Here is a 12981-nt window from a genome sequence, read left to right on the forward strand (position 1 = left end):
GGTGATTAAAAAATAAATCAATAACACAATTTCTAGACTTTCAGCCAATTTGAATAGTCATAATCTTTAGCCAGGTTACAACTTGTTTTAAATCAATATTTTGTTGCAGCCTGCTTTTTAATTAACACCGGGAAGGTTTTTTTTTTTTAAAAAAAATAAACCTGTTGCATTGTCATCACTGCTTCACAATATACTTCCACTGCACTGCATTCAGATTAATTGTAGAAGTGATATGAAAGACAAATGGAGACCTCAGAGATAAAAAACAAACAACATTTCAGCTCTTTCTTTCTTTCTTTCTTTCTTTGCACTACATTGCTCCGTCTTTTAAAATAAGAATGACTTTCTTTGTTGTCACCCTATTATGCCTCTTCCTTCTCTCTTTTTATAATAGCAAGCTCAGGTGGTCAGTGCCAGCAAGAATGCAGCCAAAGTGAAAACAAGATAGGCATCCAAAATGAAAACAAAACAACTCCAGGGGGAAATTTGTTTTACACAAAAAATCTCCTTCACAAATAAGCAAAGCCCCAGCTGAAGGGGTTCTGAGCCACTGCAGAGATGAGTGCATTGGGGAATGACAGCTGTAGTGCTCTCCTGGTCATGGGGTACATTGAGACACACAGTTGGAGAAATACCTCAGGGTCTTGCTGCAACTGCATCCCTCAACATGCTGCTCTATGACCAGAAGAGCTCTGCAGTCTTAATTTCCTTGCACAGTAGTCTACAGCACTGCCTGGCTAAGAAGTTGGTTTTGGAGGTCATGTTTGGTCATTAATTACCATGTGTGAATCCCAAAAGTTACAAGACTGTAAATCAGCTTACAATCTTGTAAGCTGATGCCAGCAATATTTCTGTGCAGAATCATTATTTCCTGCACAGAAAATGTCATAAAGGACTTATTTAGTGCAAAATGGGTACTTTTATGCACAAAATAAAAAAAAAGGATTTGCTGCACAGAAATATTATTTTCTGTTCAGGAAAAAAAACATTTCTTTGGGAAAAAGTATGATTTTTGCACAGAATAAGTCCCAAACAGCTAAGATTCTCTTCAGCCCAGGATTCTCCCCACCATTTGGTTACCTAACACTAAAAAAAACACACTTTTTAACCATTTTCTCAAATATATTTGAGTATTCTTTTTATTCTTACTTGCTATCCAAACTAGATTTAGACTCCTTGAATCAAGGTTGACTTATCCATTTAATATAGATTCAGTTAACCAGCCTCCAGTGGAGACAAAAAAATAATTAAAAAATGAATTAAGACACGGAAAAGTTCCAGAAATATGTGTGACACACACATACCTAATATGTCAGTGTGACATACTGGAATGCTGAATAAGGACATTCCTGATATGATGTTAAAGGTACTTCTCGTTTCTTACTCCTGATATTTATCTTCGGTAGTCTTGTGCATCTCAGTTTGGCACTGAAGCAGGGTTAGTCAAAATTCAAATTCTCCAAAATACTTTAATTTGTAAATTAAAAGAGAACCAATCAAAAATAAATAGTGCAATTGTGCTGTTGGTCCCTAAGTGAGTGGTATGGAGAATTCATTCCAGATTTTAGTCCCAATTTTAAATTGACAATCTAAACTGATAAACCTGTTTTGGAGATGTGGTTCAGCTCCTTGGATAACGCCTTTAAAGATGGGAATAAATCCCAGAATTCCAGAGTAGCGGTAGCACATGAGTCATAATTTCCAGAGATTATAGTATGATGTTTTACCAGGAACCAGAGTGTAGTTCCAGAAGAAAAGAGGACACCTAAGGGCCTCTTGCCATGATCATGCCAAGACCATGATGACCACACAGCCTGCTTACAAAGCAGGCTGCCACCTCAGTCCCAAACTGGCCGCTGCCAGGAGCCAGATTATTTCCACTCCTTTCTGATCCAGTCCAAAGGACCAGACGGCAGCATTGGAGTGGCTTCCAGCCACTTTGGGGGTATGCTTCGTTTGAATACCACACCCCCACAGTGGCTAGAAGCCACGTTATTTGGCCTGTGTATTTGAGTTACCATTCTAGGATCCTGTTTAACAATCTGACTGCAGCACCAATCCAAGCTGAGCATCAAATAGTCAAGAGCTTTGTTTGTTTAAACTGTGCATTGAAAGAATCAAGGCATGGTGCAACTTGGAAACTCATGCATCATTCTGTGAGTGAGAGGAATGATTATCCTTTGTTAACATGCAATGAAAGGTGAAAGGTGAAATCTTTATGCATCTGCTTTTTTAATGCAGATGTTCTGTTTCACATTTCCCTCAAAAAACCTCTCTTGTATTATTCTTTGATTGCATGTCTAGCAGTGACTGCATTTCACAAAAAGTTCAACTGATTGTTAAAATGAAGTGCCACCCTCTGACATTTTGGATGTAGCTTGGCACTGGTATTTTCTTTCAGAAATCAGCCTTATGAACTCTGCAGCCTCATGGGTTCAGATAGAAATTTGGTAACTCCTGTTACTGTAATGAAGTCAGTAAAGATCCCCAAAATCTTTTTCACTTACTAAATTAATGTTGAACACTTGTTCTACCCATTTTACACTATATAACCAAATCAATCTGCTGATGAAAGATGCACTGAAGTAATACAGATAATAATCTTGTTCTAATTAATCTGTAGGTTCAACCTGAGTAACATATATAGTATCAGAATTAATATGCGGTTTTCTATGGTTGTTTTTTTTTTAACTTAGCCCCTGTCCTGACACCTTGTTCTACTTACAAGGAACAAAAACAATATGTGATATTCACTTGCATGTAATTTATTTGCCACTCAGAGCTTGGAAATATCATTTTTGTGGACTGGAGAATCTGGGAATTGTAGTCCAGAAAATAACTTTTTCACACTCTCATATATTCCTGATAAACTGAGAGAAAACATTTTTAAAAGTAGATTTGTTTGTTTGTTTGTTTATTAGTTATATTGTGCCAATAAATTTAAAATGATGTAAATGTGTGGCGTCTTGTTTTGAGCACTGGACTGTGACTGGAGGCAAGAGTTCGAATCTCTGCTCAGTTATGGAAACCCACTGGATGACTTTGGGAAAGTTACACCCTTTCAGCCTCAGAGGATGGCAATGACAAACCCCCTCTGAATATATCTGCCAAGAAAACTCTGTGATTGGTTCACCTTAGGGTTGCCATAAGTCAGAAACATTTTGAAGGTACACAACAATAGCACAACAACATGGGTTTTCCCCTCTCCTACGTTATCATCACAACCAACCTACAAAGTTGGGTCAGGATGAGATAGAGTGATGAGCCCAAGCTCAATTCATTTCTGTTACACCCTGAGGTCTTCTAGACATCTAGAAGTATAAATCTTGCCGAGAAAGTATCAGCATGACAGCTGTAAAGGGAAGCCTTACTTTACAAACTTGCTAGAAACTTTTGATTGTGTCAGCTAGAGAGTACTCATAGTACAGAGAAAAGAGTGATAGTAAATGAAAAAAAGAGAAAGAGATGGCAAAGAAGGAGAGAAAGGATGTGGCTTGGCTTTGTTTAGACACTGGGACCATCCACTGTACACTTGAATATCACCCACCATTGCCATCAAGCTCCTGATATACCTTGAGGGAGTAAAATTTCTAAACCAGGACTTGCAAACATTACTTTCTGGAATAAAGCTTACATTATTCCTATCTGGCATGAGAACTGTAGTCCAATAAAGTAACTTTTCAAGGTTCTGCCCTCAACATAACCAAGATTACCCAGTCCTGGAGGAGGCAGTAGTGGGGCAGAAGAACCAGAGGTCTAACATGGAACAAAGGCAGCTTCTTGTATTCCTAATAAGAAGAGCAACTTTTTAAAGAGAGAACTTCAACTACTGTGGTTAGCTTGCATGGTGTAAAATAACCACCTTCCAATTATGCAGACTTGAAGTATCTGTTCTGCTTGACTAAGATTTCTTTTTTAAAGTTGGCATACCTGTAGGGTCTAAACAGAGTTCAAACAATGTTGGCTAGAAATCTGATTTAAAAAACAAGAGTTAGAATCTAAGACAGCTTTATAAGCTATAAATTGTCAGGCTCTTTATGCAGTGAGGCTTGAGTGGTGGTTTGAACTGGAGTCGGCAGGATATTTGTGGCAGAGATAATGCGGGAAATAAAATCTCAAAAGCTGCAGAAGTGGTTCCTAATGAATAGCCAGTCTTCAACAAGGAAATGAAGTAGCTAATATAATCTGATAGCACATTATACTGGCACTTCTCAGCAGTTGCTTATCTTGCTTCACAGAGGTTTTAATTTGATTTCTTGTAGACTGTATTTTCAGATGCTGATTATCCTCAGAACTAGAGATTATAACAAGAGTTAAGTGTGTCATTCACCTGAACTCTGACAGGAATAGATAAGCACAGTTTGGACCATGGGTGGGAAAATCTGGAAGGCCAGGGGACCCCAGAGACCTTGCACACCCTGAAACTGCTCCCATTAAAATGGCAATCTGTCTGCCCCTGATGCCCCCAAACACGCTCTGGGGGACATGGGAGGTATTTTAGGATGACCAGATGTTCTACCCATAAAGAGTACAAGACACCACAAAATGGTAGGACATGACCAAATAAAAGCTATAAACACTCATATAAATATAAGTTCATACTGCTTAGTTATGCTAAAAACAGATGACATTTGGGAATTCCTTCTCAGCACATCCTGAAAAAAGAGGCTGTCTAGTCACACTGGGTTATTTTCACCATATTTTGGACCTTCCTGTGCCATTTTAAAAAAAAATAGATATGAAGTCACTTCCTGTTTACTTCCTCTTTCAAAAAGGTCTCTTCTGGGCTCAGCAGGTCCCAAAACATGGTAGAATCCCATCTCACACACCCCTAGGGCACGTTTAGGGGGAAACATTTTAAAACAACACCTTTTTCTTTTTACCCCTGAGGTGCCCAGGGGGTAAACATGGTGGGAATGCCCTCCACACTCCCCAAGAGATCATTTTACAGCAACAACAACAGAAATGTACAACCATGTAAGTCCCTGATGACACTGATTGGAACTGTGTATGAACAGGCACCTCGACAAAGGAAACTGTACCAGAGCTTGATTCTAGCCAGGATGGCTACAGCTCAGAAGTAGGCCTTGGAAAAGTTACTTTTTGGACTACAGCTTCTAGAATTCCCCAACCAACATATGCTATAAACAGATACATGAATCTCTGGGAAAGCTCTGTCATAAAAGTCGAGTGCAATCATTGATTCTAGCATAGGCAAGTACTGCATTTCCTTGCTGAGCAATCTGTTCTGGTTTGCAAAACTGCCTTGGGAGGTGAATGAGGAGGGAAAACTGTAGCTGGAGAAGAATTAATCGTGTGTGTGTGTGTGTGTGTGTGTGTGTGAATGAGAGAGAAGGAAACAAAGAAAGGAAAGAAATAGCTTGTTAACGTACTTCTGCAGATGGCAAAACTCTGATTACACAGTTGCCAAGAATGTTTGTCTTTCTCGAGTTAGTGCAAATAAAGCTGTGAATATCAGGCAGCCAAACAGTTCCTACCTAATAACAAACAAACCCCTTGAAAGATAGAACTTGCAATGTATGGTCTAGAAAGGTGTTACTGAACACAATGCATTTAATTAACTATTCTACCCTGAAGATTAAATAAACAAAGTCTTCACTTATTGAAAATGTTTTTAATTACAGAAGCAGAATTGGGTTTCCTCAGTAGTCCCAGCATGCAAGGAATGAGCATAGCACTAACATCACTGGTGACTCTTTTTATTGGCTTTATTTTGGGAGCTGTGTGCTGGAAGGTGAGAATGTTTGTAGATAAATGTTGTTGAAGAGGCACTTCATTTAACACTAAAGAATTTTTAAAATGTGGGGAGGTGTTTTGTTTTTTTAAATGTATTTATTACATTTGTTTATTGCATCTCAGCCCACCTGGATTAGAATCATAGAATCCTAGAGTTGGAAGAGACCACAAAGGCCATCCAGTCCAACCCCCTGCCATGCAGGAACTCACAATCAAAGCATCTCTGATGGCCATCCAGCCTCTATTTAAAGACCTCCAAGGAAGCAGACTCCATCACCTTCCAAGCCAGCATGGTGTAGTAGCCTGAGTATTAGAATACAAGTCTGGAGACAAGGGTTTGAATCCCTGCTTAGCACTGCAAACCCATGGGCAAAGCACATTCTCTCATCTTCGCATCTTTTGAACACATCTTGCCAAGAAAACCTCATGATAGATTCACTTTAGGGTTGCCATAAGTTGGAAATGACTTAAAAGACAACAGATGACCAGGGTTCCTGAGCAGTTGCAGATGGATAAAAAGATTCAAAATAGTAAATAAGAATTGAAATACATTTTAAACAAGCTGAAAATCTCCTCCTTAAAAAAGTCCCACAATCACAGCAATTAAAAACAGCTATTCCATTTTTAAGGATTAGAATAACAAAGATATAAACTGCCTTGAAGTATGGTGAAATCTTCTTTGGAATTGTTTCAAAAAAGTCAAATAGCCAACTTTACAGAGTGCTTTACCTGAATATTCCTATATGGCAGAAGGTTGGACTATATGGTCACTGTGGTCTCTTCCTATCACAAGATCTTATGATTTTAGGTGTATTAGGTGCATGCCAGAAACTGAAAAGGGATGAAATCATCCTGACTTCATTTGGGAGGGAATTTCATGGTCAAGATTTGTATTAGTGTTATCTTGGGGCTTTTAAGAATTGTTTTTATTTCTGTTGTTTGTGGAGGGAGGGAGTTAAAAAAAGATCATAATTCAAATACACTCATCCCTCGGTATCCGCAGACTTGGCATTCACAGTTTTCATCATTCGCAGATGGCAAATCCTCCCTCCCTCCTTTTTCCCCTGGCACCATGGCCTGTAATCAATGCTGGCCGCATGGAAACTTGCTTTCCAATAACAAATCCATCTCTGCATTTCCTTGTTGCTGCTGCACAACCATGCAAAATGTACAACCATTAGCACATCATGAGAAAAGGGATCATGTGGTCCAACAAATGCTTTTGAACTACAACTCGCAGCAGCTCTAGCCAGCGTTGCCAGTGGTAGGGAAAGGTGGAAGGTGCAGTTCAGCTGTATCTGGAGAGACTCCTGATTCCCATTACTAGACTAGCTTTATATTACACTGGTATACTTCACTAACTAGATTCAAATGTAGTGTATAGATGTACTCCCCTCCCCAACCTAGAATGGCTACTGGAATGTTGCAGCTCTTCTAGTACAAAATCTTGAAGTACATGTATATCTTATGTTAGATACCAGTCTCTCCACTCATGTTATCTTATATACTGTGATCACACACTGGACTTCAATCCATTTTTTTTAAGATGAAGAGCAAAGTTGCAATGTTTAAATAAATAAATATATCTAGGAAAAATAAAGATACCTTGGATAGTCTTAACTTTTTCTGTTTGAACACTATAAGGCATCTAATGCTATTTTCTTCCATAGAAGACAGCCCACAAACATATACTAGAAAGTAACCAGACTACACAAGCTAACATCTGCCAAGAGGATAATGAAATAAGGTATTTTTATTCTATTGACAATCCATTATGAATCAAATCAATGTGAATCAATTGTATCTTTTGACTTTCCATCTTGTATTTCTCAAAACCAAATAGCATGTTATCACAGTTCTGGGCATGGAGGGTGTGCAGGGGATAACTTTGAGATGTGTATGCTGTTTTGTTCCATTAAGCCTGTCATCCTTAAAACCACTTAATAGGAAATGAGATCTACAGACACAAAATGGCAGACTGCTGAGTAGACTTGCATAAAATTATGCTATAAAATGGTAATGGGGGGATGTTAGAGGATTCAAATTCACTCTCAATTTTCTAGCACTTCCCACACAGCTGCTCTGAGTTGTATGGGAGATTTCCTGGTGCTGAATTTCTGTGGTGACAAGAATTCAGCACTGGGAGAACACCCTTAAAATTTGGATCACCTGTGGGAGAAATCCAGTGTGACAGCACTTTAATTATGCTATGGCATTCTGGGAATTGTACCATGGAAGCTGGTGCCACAACAGACTATAATTCCGAGAAATTCCATAGCATGGATCAGTGGCTGTTAAAGTGGTGCCAAACTGGATTATTTCTGCAGTGCAGATGCAGCTATAGATTAGTTCCCTTTGCAACAATGAATCTGCTCAAATCATTTGCTCAAATGAATATAAGCAAGAATTCAGGCCTTATTGCTCAACATGTCATGGTCAAGGCAAACACTGGGATTTAGGCAGCAGGGATAACACATGCATCTCTTTGCCCCCTTCATGAGTTTACAACCTATATCCAGTTGCTTGTCCCTACTAGAATAGACCAGTTGAATCAATGAGAGCTTGACAAGTCAATATTTGTATAAATTAAATTATTTCATAAGGTTTACTTTAGTTGAGACTGACACTTGGATTTAAGGTTACTATACCCTGCTCATGCTTATCTAGGATTTAGGCTGCTGTATCATGTTGGTGCTTAGCATCACAGCAAAAATATATATTTTTTAACAGTAGACATGTGCTTCTCTTCTGCTCTCTGACATGAAGAAAAGCCTCCATTTCTTATACTTATGCTGCAAAATAAATCAGTACATCCCCTATTATTGTTGTTTTCTAATAGAAATCTTTTAACTATGTAAAAAATAATAACATAAGAGTACTTTGTTTTGTTTTGTCTTTCAGTATGCTACAGCAAAAAGACAAATCGCTTCTACAAGTGTAGCTGTTGCTTTTTTAAAAATATACACTGTTACTGTTTCACTTCTGGGTAAGTTCTGAAAAATAATATTTGACATTGCCCACTAGCGTATTCTTAACAATTGGCCTGCTAAAACATTTCATAACTATTTCCTTTATAAAGTTCTAGGCCAGCAGGATATTGATGTGGTCACTTTGGAGTTTATCAAACGGGAGGAATTTCTCTTAAATTCGGATGAAAAGAAAGTGGGGCCAGAACACATTCACTTAAAGTCACTAGTTTTGTGCAATTACGTGAATACGCATTGCATTCGAACTGACTCCCCACTGCCCAAAAATAGCATGCCATTGCCCGAATTTGCATGTGGCAGTCTATCACACAATAACGTGAAACCACTATTGCATTCGGACTGACTTCCCATTGCCCGAATTTGTGTGTAGTGGGTTATCACGCAGTAATGTTAAACCCCATGATTGCATTCAGATTGCCATCGGATTATACTTCCAATTCCCCTTGTCTGATAAACTCCTTTGTTAACAAGCATAACAGTCTATAACATGAGACCTTTTGGGGTCACTTTAAATAACTTTTTAAGTCAGGAGACAGCAGCACATCTGGAACATTTGATAAGATACTTGAGCCTTAGTACTATCATAAAGGCACAATTTATGCCTTTTTAAAACTCTAGAACAATGGTGGGACTCTGAGACAGGCCTGAGGGCCAGTTCTCAGACCCTGGGGCCATATGGAGTGGCAAAAATGCCTTAAGATCCTGAAATGGAAGTGGATAGAAGTTAGGTTCTATTTTTGTAGGGGACCTCTGCAACTTTGCTGGTCCTGGGGGCTTCCAGGAGAGGCAGCTTGTACTTGGGACTAGAGAAATGGCAGTCAATGAAATCTAGATGAGTTGAGGGCCACAAAAACAGCTTTAGGACACTGCATGTGGTTTCAGGATTTTGCAGTCTGCAGTCTCAGCATTTCTAATAGGTGATTAGACACTTCACAAAAAATAGACATTTTTAATCAGTACCGGAATCATGCAGTGTTAAATTTCCTTTGTAATACTGAAGAGGTAGGGAATGTTGGAGGGCTTTTGTTTTAATAAAAATGTAGAGACTTGCATAAACAGGCATTTTTCAAGGCTTTGCCTTAAATTTTGATACTGTATAGCTGACAGATAAGTTTCAAGTATGAGCTCAGATGATATATTTTACATTAATTAAGAAATGAAACCAAATTTCTGTTCATTAAACTTGAAGCTTGCTACCAAGAGTTTGGGTGAACACAAAATGTTCACGGTAGTTTACAAATGTACACACAGTTAACAAAGCTGTGGCAGATTGCATTCCAGGGTAAACTAAGTGTGGCCTTTGAGGAGTTGTTGAACTGTAACTCCCTATCAGGCCTGAACAGTATAGCCAGGTGTGAGAGAATACTGGAGCCACATGTTGCCCACCCTAATCTGCTCCCTCCATTCTATCAATGTTGGCCATAAACTCACCTCAGAGCCTAACCTCTTTCACCCTGCCACCTAAGCAACCATCCCTCAGCCTTCTAGAAATTTCTGTACCCTGTATCCTATTTCAAAATGCCTTTTACCAATTTGATGCATGTTCAGCATAATATCTTCCAAAAACTATTCAGGTTTTTTTCCCTGTCTCCTCTACCAGGCAGCTAACAGTTCCATGTTTGCTTCATAAATGAAGCAGCTTTAAGCATAATTGTATTCCTTTTGGAGTGACAGACTGAGTCTGCATCTGTTGTTGTTGCCCGTGACTCCATATTGAGAATATAGAGCTGTGGACAAAGAATGTGCTACTGTGAAATCAGCGTTGGATTAAATATCATCAAAGAAGAGTCTGCACCGAAAGGAACTTTATATATATAGATATATATATGCAGACAAATGTGGGGTTCTTTGCATCTTGAGGTTGGGAGCAGATTTTGGCCAAAGCTGTAAATGCATGAACAAATTATTATGGATTGATGTGATCCAGACCCAAAGTCATGAGGAAATTTGCATTTTATGTAAACATGGAGACTCTGAATAGGAGAGAAATGGATAAGAATAATCTTCAGCACTGCACATAAGACTTGCAAATAAGGTTATGCAATGAACTGATGTGCTTGCATGCTTTCATTGGTGGAACTGGGATCATAATATGTGAAGGTCACATATGAAATAAGACTGGATATCTTTTGAGCTATAGGTGACCTTGAATTCCATGTCATAGAAACCCAACATATATTTCAGGAGAAGTAAACATTGGAACATGAAAAAAGGCAAGTATAATAGAATGGAATATTGACTGCTGGATGTAGTTATCTTTTAAGAGAATGGAAAAGACAGAGTCAACATTTGGGATAGAAAATGGTCATTAAGCCTATTTAAAATGCTTAAACATGCTCCTTTCTTGACATTTACCAAAAAAAAATAGATTTTTTTGAAAATACCAAGGTTTAGTTTAGCTTTTATTGTATGCCATTTACTATCTTCAAGTGAATTTTAACAGTAATACACTTGCCATCACTTAGCATTCTCCATCAATTATTATTAGTTTGCCTGAAATAAAATGGAAAACTTTCTTCTTAATAATTGTCAGCTTCTTGATATTCCTTGTAACAAAACTGTGGACAGAAAATCCCAGATTGAAAATAGCCTGTTATTCACAAATGTTTAAAGCAACATTAAAAATGTATTTTAAGTTATTTTTTTTCTATTACAAATAGAATCCAAGGAGTTTGTGTTCTATGAAACAGTTCAGTTGTTCCACATCCTAGACTCTTAATCCAATCATAAGGTGGAAGCTATTGTAAGTTTAATTATACTATTGTTAAAATTTTCATTTACCATACATTGATAAGATTATGCTTAAGAAATACTTAATTTAAACTGAATGATTTTCACCAATTTATTTATTTTCATATCTGTCACAGACTATTAGAAATAATATATGGAAAGCTATAGAAGATATTTAGGGTTGATTTAAATAACACAAATTAGACACTACTAAAGCCCTATCCAATTGTTTTTAGCTAGAGAAGAAGCTAATGGCGTTAGGAGTACCATACAGTGTATACTATTATGAGGTTAGGAAGAGAGATCTGCACAGTTCAGTGCAGAGTTCTGCATTACAATCCAAATCACAAAGCTGACCTTTCAAGTCTGGTAGAGACTTCAGAGCAACCATGTCCTATATGTCACTGGTTGTTAAAAAATACAACTGGATTGAGGCCCAAAATTATGATTTTCTAACCCATTTTAGAGTCATAGATTGATATCTATGTATAATCTCAGATATATAGATAGACTTGCTTGAATAATGTCATAACACAGGTCCTGATAAGGTGAAACCAGAGCTAACAGTTAACATGCCCCAATAAATCACTAAATGCCTCATAAACTTCACTAAGACTTTACATTCCAGCAAGTGATCTGTAGATTATGTGTGCAATATCTGAACCCCCCTCCCCCCCTTTAACAACTGTTCAGAAGGGAACAAAGGACATAATTATTAGATAAATGTGACTTTAAAGATAATATTGCAAACAGGTTGGTATGTGTAGTACATGTTGTGCAAAGTTTAGTTTATACTGCAGAGTTTATAACAAAGCCACATTCTCTTTATCCTTAAAATAAAACAAGACAAATTGAAGGTCAAGAGGCATTTGCAAGGCCAACTAAAAATTCCAAGTATAATCCTACTGGCATTACCATGCTTGCATAACCATCGTTGTTCTCATTTTTTAATGTAAATAACCTCCATTAGCACAAAGTGAAATAGCATCCCATCAAAAGTGAAGCTGAATAATCATTCTGACAGCTCATAGCATTTCTTTGGCATTTTCTGCTTAAGAGATTTGTCTGAGTGGTTTGGGCCTTCTCAGTTAAATGTCACAAGGATGAGATATCTGGAGAGTACTTCACTACTTAAAGGATATATATATATATATATATATATATATATATATGAGATCCACTAATTTTTAAATCTTTGGGGTCCAAACCGGAGTGCTTATTTCATGCCAGATTTTGATTCTGCTCATATTTTGCCCCCTTTCATTTTGGTTTCATGTGACTTGGGATAAGATTTTGAATTCTAGCAAAGCTGGAGTAGTAACTTAAGAGTCCTAAACTCTACCACAAAGACAAAATTGGTGTCCTTGAGTTATGGCTGGGAACTAGGCCTGTCACAGAAAAAATATATAGAATATGTTGTATTTAATGTCAAATATTCTGTAGCATCCAAATTGTTCAGTTTGCTTTCATGGTTAAAACATGGTTGGACAACTTTCCGGAAATGAGT

The 12981-nt window shown here is 37.7% G+C and overlaps 1 protein-coding gene across 2 annotated transcripts in view; it reads left to right on the top strand.

Moving 5' to 3' along the window:
* Positions 1 to 11907, top strand: part of KITLG (KIT ligand) — an 85278-nt gene extending 73371 nt beyond the window's left edge. Inside the window, exons 7-10 of one of the 2 annotated variants that reach the window (XM_089523994.1) lie at positions 5646 to 5755; positions 7428 to 7504; positions 8659 to 8743; positions 10345 to 11907. In XM_089523994.1, the coding sequence (XP_089380120.1) occupies positions 5646 to 5755; positions 7428 to 7504; positions 8659 to 8698 (227 nt within the window). In that variant the 3' untranslated portion in view covers positions 8699 to 8743; positions 10345 to 11907. The remainder of the gene's footprint in view (positions 1 to 5645; positions 5756 to 7427; positions 7505 to 8658; positions 8744 to 10344) is intronic. The other variant, XM_089523995.1, reaches the window with a different exon arrangement.
* The last annotated feature ends 1074 nt before the right edge of the window (positions 11908 to 12981 follow it).

Source organism: Sceloporus occidentalis, unplaced genomic scaffold (genome assembly GCF_023333645.1).
Source record: "Sceloporus occidentalis isolate IW3139 unplaced genomic scaffold, rSceOcc1.0.p SCAF_5, whole genome shotgun sequence".
NCBI classification, from domain to species: Eukaryota; Metazoa; Chordata; class Lepidosauria; order Squamata; family Phrynosomatidae; genus Sceloporus; species Sceloporus occidentalis.